Below are 23,209 nucleotides of genomic sequence, written 5' to 3'. Positions count from 1 at the left end.
CTCTAGCAAACTCGGCAATTCACCATGACAACCATCTTGAAATGTAGCCATTTCATTGTGTTGTGTCGAATTCCCTTGAGCAATTTCTCGACTAAAATTGCCATAGTAAAACTATATACATTCAAGTCGATCGCTATTAACTTAAGTTCATAGCAACTCAACAAGTCTTACAGCTGCATTATGAATGATAAGAGGTTTTCGCACTCCATGGCATTTCCACTGGAATTATAAACCTTTCTGTCAACTTTCAAGATTGATTGTGCAGACCCAATTCCTTACCAAATGCTTCTCTAACGATGCTTTCGGTACGAAATGCTCGTGAAGACCTGCACCGCACGAAACAAAGTCAACTGCAGGTTCCACGTTAACTCGCATCGTATCAAGCAGCGTTTGCAGTGCATGCGACACTTGAGCTGCGTAGGCTGCATACGTCGCGGCCAGTCGAGGCACTGCTTTTGATTGTTCCATTTGCCTTTACTATGCCTGCTCAATCCGTCCATTGATTGGGTCGATGACAAAATAGTCGTTTTTCATTGGATCAAAAAAGATTTTCCTTTGAATTAAAAATACGAAAAAGCGGCAAACATATTCGACCAGTCTACAATGGAGGCGACCGCGCTTTCTCCCTCCCTCCAGGACACGGAGATGACACTTGCAACGGTCCTAATGCCACATGTATCCATGATGGAAGCAACTAAAGTACCAGACATGCTACTAGACTGTGTAGAAACGCCATCTACTGCATCTACGTTCGAATTGCCACCTGGAGCCATGCCAATGTCGCTTTTGAGATCGGAGGAGGAAAACTCGACCGCATCTTCGAAAGCAAAGCGAAAGAATCTCACGGATCAGCAGCGTGTGACAATTGTTCATTATCTATTGGCCAATAGTGCCGGTGGACGACTCAAGCACGGAGATATCAAGGCAGCGGCCACGCACTTTGGGGTCCACCGTGCAACTGTGCGACGTTTGTGGAAATTGCATGTGGCGTCCTCGGACACACACGAAGGATTGGCAGGCAACGTTGCAAGTCGAATTAAAGGCCACTCGGGTCGCAAACCCAAGGTTCCAGATGACGAATTAAAAGCCCGCATTGCCGCGGTGCCTGTAGACCGCCGCATGACTGGACGAGGCCTCTCGACTGCACTCAATGTGAGCAATAGTGTCATTGTGCGACTAATTAAAAGTGGCAAATTACGTCGTCACCCAAAGAAACTCCACTACGTCATGTGAAACACCACATGACGTAGTGTAAGAAGGTGGTGTAGTCTGTCTTATTTTGCGTTATCCACATTAAATTAACGAGCCAATCCGCTTCGATTTCCACGTGGCCACTTTTGTTTCTTCCACCTTTAAAAACTTAACGCGACGAAACCCATGGCGAGAAGTGTGTTTGTCTCGTTCGCGACGTTTGTGCTCGTGGGCATGCTGCAGTCCGTGGCGACGTCGAATGTGATTGTATTGACTGATAGCGACTTTGAGCATAAGACGCAGGCTGGCTCAGGCGCGACAACTGGCGACTGGCTCGTTGAATTTTACGCACCGTGGTGTGGCCACTGCAAGAAATTGACGCCAATTTATGAAACAGTGGCCCAGGAGCTTCAAGGTGAATTGAATGTTGCCAAAGTAGATGTGACGGAAAATGCCGAACTTGGCAAACGCTTTAATATCCGTGGATTTCCTACGATTCTTCACTTTAGCCACGGCAAAGTGTACAAGTACGCAGGCAAGCGCACCAAGGACGATCTCGTGGCTTTCGCGCGTGCAGGATTCAAGAACGTACCGGGCGAGACTGTAAGTACTGCTCCAAGCATCGTGGATTTTGCGTTCCAGCAAGTTCAAGACGTGCAACGGGATTTTGTGACGCTACTGGCGACCAAGAAGAATGTGCTGCTTGGGACGTTTTCGGGAGGTCTGATGCTGGGCTTGCTGCTTGGTTGCTTGTGTGGCTGTTGCACGCGAAGCAACAAGGCAACCAAAGCCAAGAAGGAGTAAGGTTGGCGGCGTGCTAATGAAGAGTGAATGTTTTCGCATGGTTTTTTTTTAAAAAAAAAGAATAAAAAAATAATTGACACGTTTTACAATAAATGGGTTGCTTAGAGTGTTTGTGCAATTCGCCGAGTAAGCTCCATGAAATTGTACTTGAGCTCTAAACTCTCAAAAAGCGACTCTTCAACGCCTTGGTAATTTGCAAGCATCTCATCCACTTCAGCGACTTTGTCTGGATCGCGTTCCTCAAAGAATGCGACCAATCGGGCACGGAAGACCGTGTCGTGACCTCGTAATGCAATTGAGAGTGATGGTGCTTGTTCCTGTTGCTCTAGCAAAAGTTCATTTGCAAAATTCACTACGGGTGCTCGTCCATTTAACATTGCAATATCCTTTTCATTTAAAGTATACGGAATTGGCAAATGATCATCTTTTGCCACCACTTCAGAATGATAATCTCCATCAAAACAATTCTTGTTGCAACTTTTCGCAGTTGTTGCCGAAACCGCCGGCATTGTAACTTTATTTAAAGCATCGGCAACTTGCGCACCTTGCCCGTCCACTTCTCGTGGCTGTAAATTCGTCAAGCATTTCTTCTCGTGCTCGTTCACTTCGTCCAACAGTGTTCGTATTTGCGTCAACAGGATTTCATTTTGCTTCTTTAGCCGCGTATTCACCATTCGCGCTTCACTTGCTTCGGCCATGGCCACAGCAATTTGACCTTCACTCTGCGTACGCAAATTGCGAATTTCTGTCACCAATACCCGCCGCTGACCTCGAGCTTTCACAAGTTGTTGCTTCAACTGCAAACGTTCGTGTTCCCATAACTGCATTTGCTCTTCGTATTGCTGCTTCGTGGCTGCCATGTCTTTTGCTACTCTTTCCAATCTCGTCGACGTGCCCGTCAAGTGGTTACTTAACTGATAACCCAACTCCGCTCGGCACTTAAGAACAGTTGCTTCAGCTTGCCCTAATTCCTGTTCCCGTCGTAATCGAATTGCAACATCCATTTCACTCGTACCCCTCAAAGAATGATGGTCATCCTCTCCAAATTCATCGCTCTTTACCATAATATTGCACAAACATACTATAAACAAAATTCGCCCCAATAATGGTATTTTCGCACGTACAACTTCCACGTACCATTGCCCATCGATGTTTTTCTTCCAATAAAGCATCGCGCTCAGCTTGAATTTCGCGCCAAGCTTGACGTTCGCGCTGCATCCGTTCAAGCTCCTGAACAACCACACCCAACTCTTGTTCGCGCGCCTTGCTTTCATGCACAACATTCTCCTTCTCGACGAGCACGACGTGTGTCTTGGATCGTGCTTGATCCCGTTCAGCTGTTAATGTAGCCACACGGTCGTCCAATGTCTCCTAGTACCGTACATGACACTTCATAAGCCTCATGTGTGTGTATACGTACACCCTTCAATACCCCCCATCGTACCAATCGCTCCAGAAGCTGCATATTAAGCCGATTCAACTCCTCCACTAAGCTCCGTGCCTCAGTATCCGACCGCGCACTTTTCGAATGCGTACAACCTCCTTGTTCCGGAGAGCCAAAGAGCTTATACGCCAATTGCCCCGCGACGGTAAGAGGTGCCGTTAACAACCAGCTTTGTTGCGCAATGGCTTCCGAAAGGTACGCAGAGTACCGAGGCGTTTCAGTTGATAGCGTCCCTGGACTAACAATCAAAGCTGTCGAAAGCGCTGCAGATCGTTCAAGATCTCGTGCTTTTTCCACTTGAATGGCTTCATCGAGAGCATCTGCGGCCGCGAGAGCTGAGTCCATGATACTTGTACTCACGACTTGAACCTGATACAAGACATTTTTACTATACGTCCACAATAATGTCAGAACAGTTCGTCTTTTCTCCTAAGACGCTACGACTCACCCTCGAAGTCTCGAGTACGAATTGTCCCATACAAATGATGCAGTGCCTGGTCGTACACATCGGTACGATCCTTCCACTGCACGACCTGTTGTCGTCGAAACATATCGTGTACGACCGTGAATGATCTCCAGCGGCTGTGCGTACGGTTCTGGTGCGTACGACACACTAAAGTCCACATCATAATCCTCAAGTTCAAATCGCCATACAATATATTGTTGCATCTCATTGTCGGAATGTACATGCATTACTACTTTTTCTTGTGCACCTCGTGGGATAACCACTTTAGCCATTGGAAAAGGTTGCAAAATAAAATCCACGGCGGTCATGTGCATCCGTGCCCCTTTATCTTCTTCACGTTCGGTCACAAATTGTAGCCATTTTGGATGCCACGCAAGCAGGTTTTGACCGTGCATGGCAAGAAACGCGGTCATTTGAGCGCACCATTGTGCAATAATGGCATCGTTTTGACTATTCTGAAGAGGGAAGACTGGGAGTGCGTACATTACGGTAGGGGCTAATGCGGTAGCTTGAATTACGTTTAAAACGTCGTAAAGTGTCCCTAGCGGTCGCTTCATACAGTACGACGTCGCACCTTTGGTAACAACGAATTCGACAGTGTAACCCATAAGGCTTGACGACGTGAAGCTCTGCGCGACGCTTATAGGGCTGACGGCATCGACGCTGGTGACAACGACGTCAAGAAATTGGTCATCGGCGCTGTCTTCAATAGGAGCGACAAATGGCGCTTGGTCGGAAGAAGCAGGCGTGGCTGCTGTTGTAGTGTCTTCCATAGTAGGCTTTTTTAGAATCAGATGGAATCAGACCATGTTTACCCATAAAACAAAATAAATGATGTACGTTGCCCCTGGTTATGGTAAGTTACGGCGCGGGGTACAAGATTACGACCTGATTACGAAGTGCCCAAAATTGACGCTCCCTCATCTGAGTAATTTGGTAACTGAGACCCTATATTTGCCAAACGACCTAGCATATGGAATATAAGCTAAGCCTTCCTGTTTTCGTCCACAAAAAAACGACCGCCTATTTTTCCAACGCCTTCAAATCGTACTTTTCAACTCATCCACTTCACTCAAACATTAACTCGACGTGAAAGCAGCGAGAAGAAGATAAGAGCGCGGCCCCGCAAGAAAGCGACGGAAGCATGCAATCCGAAGCCATGAACACCCAAGGAGTCGCTGCACACGATAGTGTACCTGCTGCGGTACCAGACGTCGTGGTTTCGTGTGTTGCCGACGCCACAGGCGCAGAATCCCCGGCCACGCCCATGGAGGTGACACTGCTGCCTCACACTCCAGACGCACCGGGGTCGCCGCCACTCATTCGTCAAGAGACCATCATTTTGACCGTCGCACAGCTACAAATCGAACAGCGACGAGAGCGTCATGGGCGACGCAAGGTTTACTCGGAACTCCGCGATCGACTGGTCACTGCCATGTACGTGTAGGGGGTACTTTTCTTGTATCATGTAACCTCTTTCGAAGGGGTATACTCAAAGAGTGTTGGTCGTTGTTGCAGGATGGAACAATTGCAACGTGTTACGGGCGATTCGGACATACGGCACTTGCGCCTCTGTGCGTCTCGATACGAGTCGTTTGTATGGAAGAAAAGTGCCAACCAAGTGCAATACAAGCAAAAGCTTGAACACCGGATCGAGTCGCTCCGTCGGCAGCCGTCGCATGAAGACAATCATGGCGTGGTTATTACCGTACGATTGGTCGACGGCCATCGTCTGAATCTGATTCGGTCGTCGGATCCGACTTTAGTGACATGTCCGTATCGCCGATATCCAGTTCAAGAGCAACGTGCACAATCCAGTCATTTGCAATTATCCAGCAAACGCGTGGGCAAACGTAAAAATGCTCTTACCACGTTGCTCTTGGACACGGCCTCGTTGCGACGGGATGAAATGTATTTTGAGAAATTGCGGGCCATGAAGACACAGTATCGAGACGAAGTCGCCCTTGTGTTTCGAGAATTGTGTCGAGTCAATACTGTTATTCAGCACTCGACAAGTCTCCGACGTCACGATTCCAACTATTTAGGGGATTTCTTGGCCAGTTTGAAGAAAATTATTTGTTTGCTGGAACAACAGCCCGGTGAAGTGGGTGGAATGATTCCAGCACGGAAACGCACGGTCGAGTACTTGGACGTTGTGGAGTCACACATCCAGCGGAAGGTGTTGCCGATTTTGCATCGACTGCGTCGGACGTACTCGACGATTTTACGTCCAATTGTGCTCAATTACATGAAGAATAGCTTTTTTAATCGACGCTTTTGATGTGAAAAAAAGGTCGAGAGTTGCCCAAGCTAGGAATAAGAGCAAATTTACATGTTGCAAACCAATTAGAAGGCTATATGAAAACGCATGAAACTTTATAAAAAAAAGGAGGGTTTCCATTTCTAATTAAGAAATATTTTTTTTTTACAAATGTCGATGGAAGGTGAGCTGCGTGCCCTGGATCGGCAGATCGCGGAGCTGATGCAGCAAAAAGCTGCCATTCAGGCGAAACTCGAGGATAATAGGAAGACCCTACGTAGTAACGAGATGAGTGCCGAGGTAGTAGACAGCAATCCATACAGTCGTCTCATGGCCCTCAAACGCATGGGAATTGTCGAGAAATATGAAAACATTCGCGACTTGACTGTTTTAATTGTCGGATTAGGCGGCATTGGGTCCGTTGCCGCCGAGATGCTCACACGTTGTGGGATTGGCAAACTCATTCTATACGATTACGACCATGTCGAGCTTGCCAACATGAATCGTCTCTTCTTTCGGCCCGAACAGGCAGGCATGACCAAGACCGCGGCAGCCAAGCAGACTTTACATAGTAACTTTTGAATTTTATCGTATTCGTATTGTATTCCAAATGGTACAGTCTTTTAAAATCATGTGTCGTATGTCGACAGGTATAAATCCGGATGTTGTGTTCGAAGAGTATACACTCGACATCACGACAACGACGAATTTTGAGCAATTCGTCACTCGTATTCAATGTGGTGGACTCAAGGAGGGTACTGGTGTGGATCTCGTACTAAGTTGTGTGGACAATTACGCGGCCCGAACGGTTATTAATCAAGCTTGTAACGAGTGCAATCAAGCGTGGATGGAGTCGGGTGTGTCCGAAGATGCGGTATCCGGACACATTCAATTCTTGCTTCCAGGACGTACCGCGTGTTTCGAGTGTCTTCCGCCCTTACTTGTTGCCAGTGGCATTGACGAGTCCACTTTAAAGCGCGAAGGGGTCTGTGCCGCTTCGTTACCGACGACAATGGGATTAGTGGCCGCCATGCTCGTTCAGAACACGTTAAAGTACTTGCTTGAGTTTGGTCAAGTGTCGTATTACATTGGTTATAGTGCCATGACGGATTTTTTCCCGACGGACGTCATGCGACCAAATCCCGAGTGTCTAAACGCGCAATGTCGCGAACAACAAGCAAAGAGAGAGCATTTGGGGTGGACCCCAATGGTTTGGAGACCTTTGCGTTCAAAGGAGTTTGACGAGACGCAAGATATGAAGCACGAGAGTAATGAATGGGGTATTGAGTTACATGAAGAAGTTGAAAAACGGATCGAAGGAACAAGTGTGGAAGATGTGGCATCGATGAAATTGACGTCGGGGTTGTCGTTTGCGTATCCACCGAGTGTCCAGTCGATAAAAGAGGATTCTTTGATTGAAACAAATGCCGACGTTTGTGTAGAGGATCTGATGCGTCAGTTGCAGTCGCTTTCGAATTGATTGATTAAAGTGTGTTTGAAGATGCTGAGTTGGGTACGAGGAGATTGATTTTGCTTGGATCGATTTTTTTTTTCTTTGAAAAAAAAAAGTTGGTTTGGACATTTAAAAAAGGTTTTTGAAAAAAAATAAAGGTCATGAGTGGTTTTGGAAAAAAAGAATTTGGTTTGAAGAAAGGATTTGTTGGTCATGCGGTCGCGGCGATTGGAGGAATGGTTTGATTCATTGCAGGACGTTGGTGAAGTCGTGGTTGTGAGCTTTTTAGTTATTGCTGTTTTTGGACTTCTGTTGAGAATTTTTACAATTCGTGAGACTTGCAAAGTTTTTGTAATTATTAGATTTAGCAGTTCCGACTCCCACACTTCTTGGTAACTCGAGCATTATTATTGATTGGTTAGGGCTCTCTTTACATGAAATATTTGGGCATTATATTATCACTATACATACTATTTGCAAGCTTTTTCATGTCACGTAGATAGGTCGGGAAAATTTAGTCTCACCTTTACGTACATAAACGTAATAGCTAACTTTTTCCAGTGCGCTTCTCAAATGCATTGTTCTAATCATCGCAACAGCGATTGACAGAGAGTGGACATTTTCGAGTTGACGGCGTAGTCTTGTTTCGTAAAAGGCAGTCGCAGTGAGCTACTTTTCATAGCTTCATTGATCGATCGCCAGAGAAGCCACGGTCGCACGACACGAAGCATCTGATTCTTGCGTGGCATCGGTTAGGTCTTTTATCCAGGTCAATAACGTTTTTACAAGTCTTTCATGGATATATTTGCCTATAATTTCGTCCATTGGTCGTTTTGTGGCCAGTTGTGGCTTCCATTCAAAAAATTTGGAACTCTTTTGACTCGACTAAAAGTTGTTTTGCTCTTCTTGGGAATGAATGTTTTAGTGTCAAATTTTGCTAAATAGCTAAAAGTGAATTGCACACAAACCCTTATAATGATCGACAAATTTCTAATGTAACGTGAAGTCGTTTTGAATCAAATTTAAATTGACCCAATTTTTTTCGATAGCAGCAACCATTTTTGTACTCGACAAAAAATTTGCACCACAACATCTCATAAAAATTACAAAATACAAAACATTTGGAAAATGGCCACAAATTGACTACACGATTCGCCTTTTCACATGAGACCGAGAAACATGTCAACTTTTCGACCAAAAGTACGTTGTATACAAAGCATTGCTTTGTATTATCACTTTAAACTATGCATCTTGAGGTCGACAATTCTTCAGCTGCAACTCTAGCGATTTAATATGCAATCTCATTTGAGCCATTTCGCGTGCCTGTTTAGACACAATTTTAAGTAAATCATCTTTCTCTCCCTCGAGACGTGTAGCCATGTGCTTGTACATATCGGACAACTTTATCGAATCATCCAATGTTGAAAGCATCGACATTCGACTAGGTGCAACACTTGGAGCATTCGACATCGTGTCGTCGTCACCTTTTTTTTGATGTGGAAATCGCATGTGCCGAGCATCAAGCTCGGATTTGACCGACACCGTCGTGGGTGTATCCATTTTCAACGAACTTAACGCAAAAGTTGCATGGTTCTCTGGTCTTGTCAATGTAGAAGACAAACAAACGGGAAGTCTTGTCGACGAAAAGAAGGTGGTGGTTATATGTGAAGGCGAAGACGCTAAGGGAGGCCTCATTGGTGCGCACGGGACTTTGAGGGGAGGCTTTGGTAATAATGTAGACAAGTTGTTGCCATGCGGTGTGCTACGTGAAGAGGAAGCTTTGTCTTGAATCGTTGACGATTGCAGAGTTGTAGCTGCTGGGAGAGTGGAAAATGGAGATTGACTCGGCGACGACATATCTCCACCAAATAAAGAGCTAGCGCTGGGAATCTCGTTAGCAAATAATTCGTGTGCTTGGACAAAAGTCGGTTGGTATTGTAAAGGCTCCGAAAGCGCCCGATTTGCCTTGTTTAAGGACCCAGATGATGTAAATAAACAGTCAGAACTTTGGTAATCATTCTTTGATGGCGTATCAAATGGAGTGTTACTAGAATGGGTACAACTGGAAGCAAATGGGTCCACTGGCTGTACCACTTGCTGATCTCGTGGACTCGATCGAGTTTGACAAGCTTCAATTGCATCAATTGGCAATCTCTTGTCCAACTTATGTGTATTATTCTGCGAGCACGACGCAGACAAAGGGCTCTTTGGAGAATCGTGCTTCGACATGGCTCCACCATTTTCAGCCGGCAAGTCATTCATTCGGGGCGACGTATTCATCAACATGGCTACATTTTCGGTAGAGGATGCAAATGGGTTACTCGATTGACGTTCGTATAAATTACTGCTTGGCAGCTCTTGAATCGGTGGCGGACCGCTGTCGAATAGCTCGACAGCAGAGCTTAACGTCTTCTGCCCGCTTTCCTCTCGATTATTAAGCGTTTGGTGAACCCATTGGGGATAAGTGCTATCAGCGTTAAGATCTACAGTCTCGTACATGACTCCCGAAGACTGTGAAGTGAGCGGAATTTCCTCTAATTTGTTTGGGGTCGGTGGTGGCTGATAGTAAAATGGACCACCAGATGCTGCGCGGTGGAAGGAACCGCGATTTTCAGCGTGATAAGACCCCCCAGAAGATTGTGGCGGCACTGGGATGGATGGTCGTGATACCGGGGGGGGCTGAGCCGTGCCGGAGTCTACAAAGTGCTGCAGCAACCGATTCATGAGAATGGATTATTTTACGCGAAATGGGTACAGCTCGTTTCAAAAAGTCTCAATTCATGGCAAGGAGCTTTTCGACAAAAGCTACTGAGTCAATAATCTTTATTTTTTGAGAATTATTTTTAAATATATTGGGCATTTTGACGTTTTCTTTCTTGTTTTTGAAGTTTATTTTTTTCCTTAGACATCATAGATCTTTTATAGTATGCTTTTCTTCACGATGGAGATACTTTCTATGGCCTAATTAGATGATTACGTACAGAAATATGCAGATCTAACACGTTGAATCCAAAACCTGTGAGCCTTAACGAGCTTGCTTTAGGTCGTAGAATTTCAGAAAGTTTTCTCGAAGACTTTGAACCCTATAAATCTAGCGTAAAGAAAGTAATTTTCACTTTTTATTTGGCATATAAACCTTGTTCTTCTCCCCGGAACTCAGATAGTCAATTTTTAAGGCAACCTTACAATAATGTACTAATTCGATGCATTGTTTAAAAAAAGTAATATTATGGCTTGAGCTGGTTCAAAATATCTGCACTATCCCACTGTTGCTGACTCATTTGAACAAAGAGGTTTCAAAAATAACTCTAAATCTGTTTTATCGACCCCAATAGGCAACTTGAGTTTCCGTTTTTGCTCAATCGACTTTTGGAGCTGGTCATAGTGATTAGAATCATCCCACGCACTTGACCAACTCTTGAACTCGACAAATAGCGACAGGAATTCACTGGCCTATAATTGTTACGCAAACGTCGCATCAATTCAATTTGCACTGGCATGAAGATACTTCACCTCTCACCTCGTCAAACGGCACTTCTTCACAATCTCGACACGACGTAATGGACTTTTTCGTTGGCGTGTTGCTCATTTTAATTCCCGTCAAGACAAAATTGGGCACATCCTTAACGAGCAACCACTCGACGTGAAAAAAACCTTCATACTTGAGTTTTTCCCACAATTGAAATTGGACATCTGTTCGCACTTCTGACGTCATGCGTGCAATGCCACTAAAATGTTTGGTCCCACAAACACTATCGAAAAAGGTAAATTTTTACGAGCCCAAAAGTCGTCAACATGTACACAAATTACCTGAAAAAGAATAAAATTGGTCTCATGGCAACCTTATTGCTTTTATAAACCTGATTCAATAGCGCATTGTGCAGCCGGGTGGTGCTCCAAATTCCAAATTTCAGACTTTTGTGAAAATTGGCCTCGCTGAAACACTTGAGTACAAAGCAACGGCAGGTCGGGAATCTTAAAAACTCTCGCACAAGCTGAACTTGCTGCTCATTGTTTACATGAGAGCCTTTAATCTTCTTGGCACTAGACGCGTAGCGCGGCGCGAGCTTTGGTTTCCGCTTCCTTGTGTTTCTTTTTTTACCAATCATTTTTCTTTGCAAAATGCTAAATACCAGAGCTATGATATTCGAAAGATTTATATACATAGATATTGATTATGTGTTTCGCAATGGCTTTTTGAGGTCTTTTGTTGTGAAAATGATAAAATGTTATATGTCGCGATGTGAATGTACGTGGCATATAAGTATCGGGCGTCTTTCATTGATTCTTTGTTTTGATACTTACAAGTGTTGCGCTAGCAGAGACCAATTACTGCGGAACAGTAATGGTTTTGAATCGAAGACAATTCTGGAGACAATCGGTACTTCAAAAAGATGGTTCAGTTGAGAAACGAGCTCAATTAATTAAAGTATTAAATTTACCACCTCGTAGAAAAATGGTACGTTAGGTAAGTGGGCATTTTTAATACAATTTGATGATTCATTAGCAAAGTTTTTTTTTAATTTGGTTAAAAATCCTTTATTTTCCTTCAAGTACTTTTCGATCAGATTGTAAAATAATCCAAACCAATCGGTTGTCAATGTCTAAAGTGTACCCCCTCCTCTGCTTCTTCCATTCCATCGAAACCCCAAAAAAACTTATTCCCGCAAACGATCGATTTTCCGAAGACCGTTTAACGCGGCTACGCGGTAGGCTTCTGCCAACGTTGGGTAATTAAACACAGCATTGCGGAAATACTCGAGTGTGCCATCCGTAGACATGACAACTTGTCCAATATGAATAATCTCCGTCGCCCCCTCTCCAATGACATGCACGCCAAGCACCGTTAGCGTCTCGGGACAAAAGATAATCTTCAAAAACCCTGGCACTCCTCCAAGCATTTGTCCTTTCGCCAATTCTTCGTACCGTGCGACCCCAACTTCATACGGCACGCCTTCTTTCGTCAATTGTTGCTCATTCTTTCCCACCATGGAGATCTCAGGAACCGTATAAATCCCAAATGGAAACACTTCACCAGACCGCATGCGTGTACGCACACGATCCGGATCATCCATGAGCTTATCATTCGAAATCTCGTGATCATTTAACGGCGTACATGTCCGCATATGCACCGATGCTAATCGTCCTTGCTCCATAGAAGTCGATGCGAGTCCTGGAAATCCAATAATGTCTCCTGCAGCATAACTAAACCCAAAAAGTTACACCTCCAATAATACAAAACGTTCCGCTTACAGTTTTCGTACATGTGAGGCACTGCGGTTTGAAAATTATTATCCACCTTTAAATACCCACGTGTATCCGGCACAAGACCCACGGCTTCCAAGTTTAAACCCTCGACATTGCCTTGACGCCCTACCGTATAGAGTAATCCATCACCGACAATAGTTTTGCCACTTTTCAAATGTACCAAAACTTCTTTTTCGGATTTTTCAACTTTTTCAATTATTTCCCCGAGTAAAAAACGCGTACCCGTTTGGGCCATTGAGTAACATAATGCCTCGGAAACTTCTTTATCCGCCATGTTTAAAATTTCTTGACGGCCATCAATTACTGTCACGTCCGTACCAGGAATGATCGTCATCATGGATGCATATTCCATTCCAACGACTCCTGCACCCACTACAATTAAACGTCGGGGTACACTCTTGACTTTGCCCCAGAGTAACTGGTCACTGTCAAAAATCATTTGCCCATCAAACGGAATATCGGCGCGACGGGCTGGTCGTGTACCCACACACACTAAAAATTTATCGGCAGTAAGTACCCTGTTTACATGGGTTTTGATTAGTAACCTCCTTATTATACGAGCCTCGTGAGACCGTACCGCTTGCAGATATCTGCGCTCGTATGGCGACTCGTATCCGTCGCCGTCTCGTACGATTCGTTTGATAAGACAGCAATCATGTGCTGATTGCCTGGTAAGAACCTCGCGGTGCCGCTAATAAGCTGCACGCCATTGCGCAAGAGCTGATGACGCGTAATGTCCGTCTCGGCGCCTTCGACTTTCTTCACGCGCTGTAGAATATCCTCGACACCAAAACGCTTACTTGGCCCTACTTGGCCATTATAAAACGCTCGGTGACGATAGCCTGTGAGATGCAATGCAGCTTCGCGAAACGTCTACAAGTACACGCATAAATTAAGACGAGAAAGGGTCTTGCGAAAGATAGAAGCGTACTTTGGAGGGCATTGTGCCCGTATGCACGCAGACACCACCCGTCATGTCACGCTTGTCAATAATTGCGACGGATTGGCCATGTTTTGCGCTGTCGATGGCACACTTTTGACCTGCAGGTCCACTGCCGATGACAATGAGGTCGAAATGCTCACTAGCACGAAGATCACGCAGCGTGTTGGTTAACGTCGTTGCGGCTGACAATGCATCGATGCTAAGGGCACGACAAGCAAAGGTGGGCCGAAATAGAGGATGTGGGGGCCTTGAGATCGCTAAAGACGTGACAAAGCGTCGCGAGAATAGCGACGGCATGATAATGGGCGAAGGTTACACGAACTGTGCCACATTAAATATACACCATAACCCAGTTTAACTTTAAACTCATTTAGTTCTATTTACGAAAATTATTTTGATAGAAAACTGCTGCGGACACCCACTATATGCTACGGACACACGCCTATAAATATAATTTTGTCTCCAGGCGTATTTCTTTCCTCTTATCACAAACATACAGCCTACTTCCGCATTGTTAACGAAATAAGTCCACTGACATTACGGGTGTCTCCGATACATAAGCATTATTTTCAAAAAGAGTAATAATTAATACTATGTTTTATGAAAGGAAATTAGTAAAGAAGTACAAGTAATTATCTTTATTAAGTTTGAATTAAAATGTTCCAATATTACCAAATTTAGTAGTATTGATGCAATCAGATATTATTTCTATTGATTGGTTTGACATAAGTTGAAATCAACCCCGCCAATCCTTATAAGACGCGATTGTGCGGTGCAAAAGAAGGCGCCATACATAGTTATTACTGATAATTCAAGTTAAGTAGAAATATGTTTAAACATTTTTCCTTTCTCGCTATTCTAAGGCCTTAGTCTAGACCTTTAAGCTTAACACCCTTAGCTTCATAGAAACCTTCCTCTGTACCTTTGTGCACGTGAAATTTTCGAGGCGCCTCACCTGCACTGTAATCAGTGTAAGGCTAACTAGTACTGATCAGTATTGTGTACGTTGGCATAATCGTGAAGGGTACGCTTGCCCCGCTTCAAATCCACTAGCTCGTCTCTTGCCCTGGACTCAGCACGTGGCGGCTCAAATGTCTGTCTAACCCGGGTCTTAGAGACCTCATACGACCCAAAACTAAGGAGACGTGAAGCTTCAGCCACAAGGCCCAAGATTTGGCACGTCCGGCTCAATTCGACATGCCAAATTTCACTTCCGTCGCACCATCATTGATACGGCGAGCTTCAAAGGCGTCGACCAATTTGACGAACCATCTTAAAAAGGAGTCGCCATCGATCGCCTTAAACTAAGAGATTTCTATCTTTAAGCTTTCGGGTCGACGCGGAAGCTTCGGCCCATTACCAGCATGTAAATGCTGCTGTCTCAACAGTTCTAACTCTTGAGCACCCTGCTCTCTCATAACCTCCGCGTGTTGAGAGTCTTGCTGGTGAAGTAAGGCTACTATCTCTTGAGCCCCGTCAAGTTCGTGTTGACCGAACTCGGGTACGGCCGAATGCTGTTCATCTCTGCCCAGAGTGAACAGCATAGCGTCAACGGCTGGCTCGCCGACGGCTGAACACATTCGTTCGATCGCCCTTCATTTGAGGTCAATCAAACATGGAAACCTCTCACGCGTTGCGCGATACCCTTCTTTAGGGACTTGGAAGCTCCCACCTTCTTCATTTAGCATGTCCATGTTTAATGGAACGTGTGTGGGCCGTTGAACGGACCACGAAGTGCTACCAGGTGTAAAGGGAAACCTTTCACAAGTACTGATCATTACTAGTTAACCTTGCTCTGATTACAGTGTAGGTAGGGTGCCTCGAAGCTTCACGTACACAAGAGTATAGAGGAAGGTCGTAAGTAGCTACGGGTCTTTAGCTTCCAAAGGTAATTCAAAGGATTAGAATTAAGAAATAAAACTGTATTATATTTTTAGATTCCTACGTAACGATCTTTTATCTACTACTATACTTATTATATTAATTTCTAACTACGTATGGTGCCTCCTTGCGTACCGCACAATCGTAACTTGTAACGATTGGAGGGGTGCAAGGAGGGCGCCTACCACCGAACTCATTCGTTTGATCGCCCTTCATTAGAGGTCACTCAAATGAGGAAACCTCTTACGCGTTGCGTGATACCCTTCTTTAGGGGCTTGGAAGCTCCCTCCATCTTCATTTAACATGTCCATGTTAAATTAAACGTGTGGGGGCCGTTGAATGGACTCGAAGTGCTTCCAGGTGTAACGGGGCACCTTTCACTAGTGCTGATCAGTACTAGTTGACCCTGCGCTGATTACAGTGTAGGTATGGTGCCTCGAAACTTCACGTACACAATAGTATAGAGGAAGGTTTTTAGAAGCTAAGGGTCTTTAGCTTTCAAAGGTTACTCAAGGGATTAGAATCAGGGAAAACTATAACTGTATTTATATACTTAATTTCCTAAGTAACGATCTTTTATCTACTACTGAATTTATTTTATTAGATTCTAAATAAGTATTGCGCCTTCTTGCGCACCGCACAATCGTGTCTTGTAACTGATGCAATAGGTCATTAGCCTTGTTGGCGGCCTGATTTAGACTGAAGCAACTAATCAACAAAGCTAATGACCTATTGCATCATTTATACCAAATACGGCATCATTGGAACTCTTTAAGTCAAAATTAATAACGATAATAATTTTGTACTTCTTTGTTTATTATATCTTATAGGAAATAATACGCATGTAACGAAACACCCCGTTGTACCGTTGGGGATGATAGCCCTCAAATAAGTAAAGGGATAGTTTTATAAAACTTGAGGGAATAAGCCGCTAGAATCCTTTGGTCAAAGGTGCCCAGGTACCTTTGGAAATAAGACAAAGAGGAAACTGAGACGTTAAATGTTTTAGTAAACAACGAATCAAGTGTAAGAGCTTATACACTTGATCTAATAGCGCCTCCAGATATAAGTCAATTACTAACGCTAGAACCGAAACGGTTATTGCGTGATATGCGTAATTGGCAAATTCTAAAAGATCTGCGTAGTTGTCACAGATGACATGTATGTGGCCAATATTAGGTCGGCAATAGTATTTTCTGAGCCCAAACGAAGAATTTTTAGCAGCTCATCGGTTGACGAATATCTCGTCGATGAGAAGATTCAGATGGAACGTTTTACGTCCCAGTCCTGGAAGTCTTCCTGAAGACAAATTCTTATATAACGATTTGATCGAATTCAAGGATGTCTTTTCTGCATCCGTTCCGTGCGAGTTGCCTAAGGATAAAGGCTTTTGACACGAAATCGATCTGTTTCCAGGTTCGAAAAACTGTGTCATGAAGCAATAGTCATTGCCTATTAAGCAAGTAATCGCAATCGAATAATTCTTTGCCGATCGCTTGGCAGGGGGCAAGTGATGGAGTCAACCTCTACGCATTGCTCTCCGACCTTCTGTGTGCGTAACGCAACAGGAGAAAGGCGGATTGCGCATGCATTCAATAAATTGAAATCTGTAAAGGTACCTGCTCAAACACCGATACCACGAAAAGACGAAATTTTGGATGGTATGTCAAAGAGTACTATCTTTTTGGCAATAAATCTGAAGAATCGATTTTATCAGATCCTTATGCGTGAACAGGATATCGTGCTCGCTACAGTAAGCACTCCAAGCGGAATGCTATGAGAGTGGCTAGTTACGTCACAGGGGCTTAGTAATGCCCCTGCGATATTTAACAGATGTGCAACCAATCTGTTAAGATCGGTACGGGATTTTGCACCGCGTTATTTTGTTAACATCTTCGTTTTTTTTTGACATCTTCGTTCAAAGCATAGCCATGAACGGAAAGTCGGACGTTGAACTACATCGTACTCACATTCAAAAGGTTTTTGCAATTATGCGTAAGAATAAGTTGTAGGCAAATCTCATGAAGTGTATATTCGCTGCAAGCGAAATTCCACTTCTTGGGTGCATCGTGGATAAACACGGTGTACGCCTTGATCCGGAAAAGATTAAGGCTATCATCCACTGGCCTGTGTCAGTCGATGTAAAGGGACTTCAAAGGGTCCTCGCCTTAGCGGCGTACCTGCACAAGTACTCACATATTGATGCCGAAATAACAGTAAAGATTTCTTCGTTATTGAAGAAAAATGTAAAGTGGTTATGGAACGCTGATTGTCAGCGTTACTTTGTGGATATCAAGCAAAGCTTTGATGCAAATGCAAATCATAGCGATTGTAGACCAATACGGATGGTCTGCGACGCCAGCGATTTTGCAATTGGCTGTGCGTTGATGCAATATGACACGTACGGCGCAGAGCGCGTCGTCTATATCAATCCCGTCAGCTTCAACCAGCTGAACGCAACTATCCAGTGCATGATAGGGAAATCCTTGCCATGAAACCACTGGCTACCTTTAGGGTCTATCTCTTGGTAGTTAAACCATTTATTGTATATACGGACCATAGCGTATTTACGCACGGCCACAGTCCACAACTCTCCCAAAGAATGGCGATATGGTTGTTTTTCTTCGCGTAGTATAACTTCTCCATGGAATATAAACCAGGACGACTTGATGTTCTCGCTGATGCATTTCCGTGCTAGCCCAATTTTGTGTCGGCTTCGCAAAACAACAGTGACGATGATCGAAAAATAACAACTTCTTTTAGGCATCATGTATTCGTAAATACCGACTCGCGTTCTTGTCCGCGAGGGACCTGGCGAAGTCTTGGTGAAAGTGGCTGATGGAAAGCCACTTCGTCTTTACGATGAGAAGTGTTGCTGCAATGTAGCTTCGTTGGTTTTTAGAAGCAAAGATGACTTCTTGGTGATACTTATGTACAACGCGTTCGATTCCATAGGTATTTCGTGGATGGCCTCCAAATCGACGGTTTGTCGCGGTCAGTCAAGTGTCGAGAGAATTCGACGTAAACGTTGTGTTCACGTTTCTCTTAGTCGCTCTAAGATATTGGCCTTACGTCGCCCTGGCGGGCGGTTTGTATACGACATGAGCAATACATGGAAAGAGCGATGGACCTATCTGCACTGTTTATGCAGTTCATTTATATGTCCCTGGCGATTTCCGTACTTGCGTCGCCGCGAAGTGAATGAGACAGTGGTGGAGCAGGTGCTCCGACTGCATAGAAGCATGGTCGAGCATGAGCTCCCACATGAAAGTCATGTGGTCGAGTAGGGACTCCCACCTATGTGACAAAGTCTAAGCCTGCAATATTTTTGTTACATCTGTCCGATCTGAAAAAATGGGCCTTCCTTGCCTGGAAGGAGTGACACCCTTCATGTGACTACAGCCCGACCGAGTCAACATCGTCTACGTGTTGGAATACGTTGGAGGCAATTCACGACGTCATCATGGTGTCGACGTCGCGCATCCACTTTGCACTGCTTCCTCCATTATATTGTATCCAAGTCTGTCTAGGAAGATTTCTTCTGCGTGACCTGAAGGCAGGTAGAATTGATCAATTGTTCTTGGTCACGGAGAAGGCCATGGATACGATTTTATCGGTTGTTGCGGGCGAGGTTGCTCTACGACCCAAGAGCGCTGTGCCGAAATCTGCACGTGAGGAGCGTTTCGCGACTCAGGCTTTAGATGCTTTACAAGACTCACGTAATTCAGTTCATGACGCCGTCTGCAAATACGCAGATGTTCCCTGACAAAATCCCGGCTAAATTCTTTGCTGATCGGGGGCTCAATACGAGATTGTTCATGTGCCTGGGTCTAAGTACTGCGTGACGCGACAGTGGCCGCTGCCGCGTGACCAAGGCAAAGTGATTGACGTTTTTTTCTAAACTAGATGAGAAAGTAAAAAAATTGATACAGCAGGCCAGTGTCGTGCCCTATTCGAGTCCAATATTTGAGTCATCTCTCATACGTGAAAATGCAACCGGCAGATAGCGTATCGTCCACGCCTATAACTGAACTGAACGAACGATGCCGCTATCCAAGCGCAGACACCGATCTCCAGGAAGGACGTGGGGTTCAATTCATGCTTGGGAATGCCAGTCAGAGTGTCATCGACCGAACCGATGGCTTAGATAAAAATTTAATGATGCCAAAGGAAATTCTGTGGACAGCAGTTAGCACGCCGAGCTGCATGCTCTGGGAATGATTTGAAATAGCAGGGGGTGCCGCAGGGACTGAAGATTGTTCCCGCAATATTTAGTTGCATGGTGTTGCATGTGCTGCGACCACTCCGCGACTTTACGCCGAGCTTATTCGACGACAAATCTGTTCATTGTTGCGATCAAGGCAAATCAAGTGAAATTTATGTCAATTTAAGGCACTCGAAATATGTTTTTAAGTAATGAGAGGCAACAAACCTTACGCGAACCAGAATGAGTTTGTATTTTGCATCCCGGGTATTCCGGCTTAGGGCTGATTCATGTAAAGTGAGATATCTTAGATGCCAATGAAGTTGCATGCTTCAATCCACCGAGGAGGTAGGCCGAGACGGTATATCAGATGTGGTACTGATTGCAATTTGCGAAGGTTATCAGGGTTAGTTCCGTTTGATGCACGTGAAGTGACATGTAAAGCTTCACGGGATGATAAGTTTGAGATGTGTGACTGTTGGCTAGATAAAACAGTTAAGGATCGGCTAAAACCACTACTCAACCCACAAAGAAGCCGAGCAAATAATAGCAAACTGACATATGCACACGTCTATAGTGTGACTGGTAAGGTTAAGGATTATATAAGCCTAAAGGCTTTTCTATCGTTACATGCTGTTTTAGAGCCAGACGAAATGTCTGTGGGGAAGTTTGATCAGGCGTAAAAATCTAACGAATTATCTGAGATGGTGGTCAATCGACCGGATACAGAATTGCGCTTCTGGATGAAGCTGTCACGAATAATACGAATGCTGCACTTAGTGGACGGAGATAATCATCCAATTTCAACAATTCTACCTAAAGGTGGCCTTAACTAAAGGAAAATGTGCGTCATTGATGATTTCTTCCGTGCCAAGCGCGCAGCTGGAATGGTGCTCGTGAAGAAGTCTCCTCATTCGACACCGACGTTTTGCAACAAGAAGCCAAACGGTTAAGGGTGCATTGTGCATGCTTATAATAAGCTTAAATGCTGCACTATGTGATATTGCAGACACTTCACGTCTCACAGTAGCCAACTCTTGTCTCTGCTGTCTCGATGCCGAGACCATTAACCTCATGGAGGCCAGAACATCCATAATCCAAACACAATACAACAGTTTTTGACATTGCGTTGTTCTATACGACATTCGGTGCCTAATCTGACATCCGATGAGGATTTAGAAACCTCACAAAGTTGTGTTCTTGGCTTGGTTGGCAAATTGATCACAAAAGTATACGAAAGCTTACGCCGGATGTATTTAAAAATTATAGTAACTCCTTCAAATCGAGCATCCGGCCGCGTTGGAATCCGTGAAGAGAGTCTGGCTTCAACTCCAATTTTGATGTTGCCACATGAGGCGAAGCCGTTTCATTTCAAGTGCAATGTCAGCGATTTTGCGATCGGCTGTGCAAAATCATGCACTTTGACGACGGTCATGAACGGCTCGTGAGCTATCAGTCACGATGACTGAAGCCCTCCAAAACGAAAAGTCTGTTTACGACAAGGATATATTGGCTATGCGACACATGTCGACAAATTTCATTGCATCTTCTCGGAGAACAGACCTTAATGCTGTGTACAGATCACACGTCATTGCGAATCGCAACAAAAAGCTCTCATCTACCGCAACCAATGACTCGGTAACTTCCTTTTTTTGTGAGTATAATTTCGTCGTTCACCACAAGCCGGGCAAAAGAAATTTTCTTGCAGATGCGCTGTCACAACGTCTTAATTATGATCCTCGCTTAAACTTGGTTCATCAGAATACTGACGACAATAACAACGACAGGTGCGCAGCGTGTGAATCACTAAATTCAACCGGAGTTGTTCCAAAATTAACTCTTAATAATAAGATTTTAGCGGCTTACGATGATAACCACGATTATGCTGGCATGATCGCGCATCTACGCTTATCCAACGGAGCTTAATTGAAGGCCCTTACCATTTCAAGCGTGATCACATCACACGTTACCGTTTAGACCGATAATTGTTGGTGTAAAGCATCGATCGTTTCTATGCACCACGATACAAGATTGCTAAGATTCTAGCCTACGCACTCGGATACCTCAGAAGCATAAATTTCGTCTTCTATGTATTTCAAATTGGCCTTTCACCTGGTATTCTGGTTTTACAATGAATTCAGTAATGTGAGTCATCTAACCCTATTACGGTACTAATCACGGCGGCTGAGACCGCGGTGTATCTCATCGACACAGTGAACCGTTATAATGATTTTCTGGAGTCGATTGTGATCGACCGCATTCCGCGGTTCAATTGCGCCTTCTGAACTAAACTGTTCGATCTTCTTACTAATATCTATTGCGGTCAATCATGAGCCAGGTGGGCAACCTGAAGGCATCAATTGCATTCTCGAAGACATTCTTCGCAGCTAAGCGACATGGGCACTGCCGACTTGCACTGCTTCAGTACAAGTCCACTCCGCACTGCTTCAGTGCCTCACGACGCGTACAGTAGTACGTACAGAGGAAGACTCTTTTTAAAAACACTTGCTTTAGAGAGGGTTGAAAATAAACTGTATTAAATAATCAAGTTCTTCTGGTTCTATCTATTTACTACTATTTCAATTGTACTAATACAAAACATGTAATTAAGTCTTATCGGTCTTTCTCTTTGCGCGCAGCCAGTGCTGACTGGAACGCGGAGGAAGGAAATATAATGGTCTGTATCGACTAATGCATAAGCTTTCCGAATATTACCATGTATAGTAAAATTCTTCAAATATTATCTACCTTTTAGATAATATATTAATTAACAACATCTAAATGTTAATTTCATATAACGATACATCCCGTTACTGTAACCCAGTTGGAGTTCCTTTCTCCCGCTTACTGAGCTCGCTCTCATCAAAGCTGAATACGCTTCAACGCGTATGCGCCTTTCTTCATTAATCATGCGCGCCACCCTCGATTCCAGCTCTGCTTGACGTGGATAGTCCCACTGCGCTTCGTGGCTCCACTTAGAGGCAAGGTCAAATATCGAAATTTATGAGTGCAGCTCACGCCATGACCGGCGCTAATGTTCTCACAATCTTGCACACGCGGCAACTGACCTCCACGCCATCCAAAGTGGCGCCATCCTTGGCGAGATAGCCTTCGAAGACATTGATTGACCCGTTCTTCGGGGCACGCACGTCCGCTGTGCCACTTCGTGCGGCCAACTACACACAACAACCAACGACGCGTCCGATTGATGACGTCATTGTGACCAACTTCATGCTGCGACGGCAGTCAATTACCCGGTTTGTCCGAGATGCAATTCATCTGTGGACAGAATGTG

The 23,209-nt window shown here is 44.5% G+C and overlaps 7 protein-coding genes across 7 annotated transcripts; 3 read left to right on the top strand and 4 right to left on the bottom strand.

The window, feature by feature from the left end:
• Positions 1-603: 603 nt before the first annotated feature.
• On the top strand, positions 604-1,233 carry CCR75_001990 (uncharacterized protein; the record flags this gene model as incomplete). The annotated part of the gene is made up of 1 exon (XM_067960091.1): positions 604-1,233. The coding sequence occupies one exon, from the start codon at positions 604-606 to the stop codon at positions 1,231-1,233; it is 630 nt and encodes a 209-aa protein (XP_067823949.1).
• A 141-nt stretch (positions 1,234-1,374) lies between these two features.
• Positions 1,375-4,709, bottom strand: CCR75_001988 (uncharacterized protein). Its single transcript, XM_067960089.1, has 4 exons — positions 3,888-4,709; positions 3,440-3,827; positions 3,133-3,366; positions 1,375-3,050 (listed from the first exon to the last, which is right to left on the bottom strand). Exons 1-4 carry the CDS (start codon positions 4,676-4,678, stop codon positions 2,097-2,099), a joined length of 2,367 nt encoding a protein of 788 aa, XP_067823797.1. The 5' UTR covers positions 4,679-4,709; the 3' UTR covers positions 1,375-2,096.
• Positions 1,378-1,995, top strand: CCR75_001989 (uncharacterized protein; the record flags this gene model as incomplete). The annotated part of the gene is made up of 1 exon (XM_067960090.1): positions 1,378-1,995. The coding sequence occupies one exon, from the start codon at positions 1,378-1,380 to the stop codon at positions 1,993-1,995; it is 618 nt and encodes a 205-aa protein (XP_067823796.1).
• Positions 4,710-6,297: 1,588 nt separating the features above from the next.
• CCR75_001987 (uncharacterized protein) lies at positions 6,298-8,452 on the top strand. The gene is made up of 2 exons (XM_067960088.1): positions 6,298-6,736; positions 6,816-8,452. The coding sequence occupies exons 1-2, from the start codon at positions 6,337-6,339 to the stop codon at positions 7,643-7,645; spliced, it is 1,230 nt and encodes a 409-aa protein (XP_067823781.1). The 5' UTR covers positions 6,298-6,336; the 3' UTR covers positions 7,646-8,452.
• Positions 8,453-8,860: 408 nt separating this feature from the next.
• Positions 8,861-10,342, bottom strand: CCR75_001986 (uncharacterized protein; the record flags this gene model as incomplete). The annotated part of the gene is made up of 1 exon (XM_067960087.1): positions 8,861-10,342. One exon carries the CDS (start codon positions 10,340-10,342, stop codon positions 8,861-8,863), a length of 1,482 nt encoding a protein of 493 aa, XP_067823782.1.
• A 478-nt stretch (positions 10,343-10,820) lies between these two features.
• Positions 10,821-11,727, bottom strand: CCR75_001985 (uncharacterized protein; the record flags this gene model as incomplete). The annotated part of the gene is made up of 3 exons (XM_067960086.1): positions 10,821-11,071; positions 11,139-11,370; positions 11,429-11,727. The coding sequence occupies 3 exons, from the start codon at positions 11,725-11,727 to the stop codon at positions 10,877-10,879; spliced, it is 726 nt and encodes a 241-aa protein (XP_067823780.1). The 3' UTR covers positions 10,821-10,876.
• A 366-nt stretch (positions 11,728-12,093) lies between these two features.
• On the bottom strand, positions 12,094-14,178 carry CCR75_001984 (uncharacterized protein). Its single transcript, XM_067960085.1, has 4 exons — positions 13,818-14,178; positions 13,464-13,759; positions 12,883-13,404; positions 12,094-12,823 (listed from the first exon to the last, which is right to left on the bottom strand). Exons 1-4 carry the CDS (start codon positions 14,124-14,126, stop codon positions 12,277-12,279), a joined length of 1,674 nt encoding a protein of 557 aa, XP_067823955.1. The 5' UTR covers positions 14,127-14,178; the 3' UTR covers positions 12,094-12,276.
• Positions 14,179-23,209: the final 9,031 nt, after the last annotated feature.

This window comes from Bremia lactucae, linkage group LG11 (assembly GCF_004359215.1).
Source record: "Bremia lactucae strain SF5 linkage group LG11, whole genome shotgun sequence".
In the NCBI taxonomy this organism is placed as follows: Eukaryota; Oomycota; class Peronosporomycetes; order Peronosporales; family Peronosporaceae; genus Bremia; species Bremia lactucae.
The sequence above is the reverse complement of the archived record's forward strand: the minus strand, read 5'-3'. Positions and strand labels throughout refer to the sequence as shown.

Bases quoted from the DNA above. Each gene is read 5' to 3' on its own strand.
- CCR75_001987 (XM_067960088.1), top strand. From the start codon at position 6,337: ATGTCGATGGAAGGTGAGCTGCGTGCCCTGGATCGGCAGATCGCGGAG. The intron at 6,737-6,815 runs GTAACTTTTGAA...GTATGTCGACAG, and splicing joins AGCCAAGCAGACTTTACATA to GTATAAATCCGGATGTTGTG.
- CCR75_001984 (XM_067960085.1), bottom strand. From the start codon at position 14,126: ATGCCGTCGCTATTCTCGCGACGCTTTGTCACGTCTTTAGCGATCTCA. The intron at 13,405-13,463 runs GTACGGTCTCAC...CCATGTAAACAG, and splicing joins AGCGCAGATATCTGCAAGCG to GGTACTTACTGCCGATAAAT. The intron at 12,824-12,882 runs GTACGAAAACTG...TTTTGGGTTTAG, and splicing joins CAAACCGCAGTGCCTCACAT to TTATGCTGCAGGAGACATTA.
- CCR75_001988 (XM_067960089.1), bottom strand. From the start codon at position 4,678: ATGGAAGACACTACAACAGCAGCCACGCCTGCTTCTTCCGACCAAGCG. The intron at 3,367-3,439 runs GTACGATGGGGG...GTACGGTACTAG, and splicing joins TGCAGCTTCTGGAGCGATTG to GAGACATTGGACGACCGTGT. The intron at 3,051-3,132 runs GTACGTGGAAGT...ATTATGGTAAAG, and splicing joins AAAAACATCGATGGGCAATG to AGCGATGAATTTGGAGAGGA.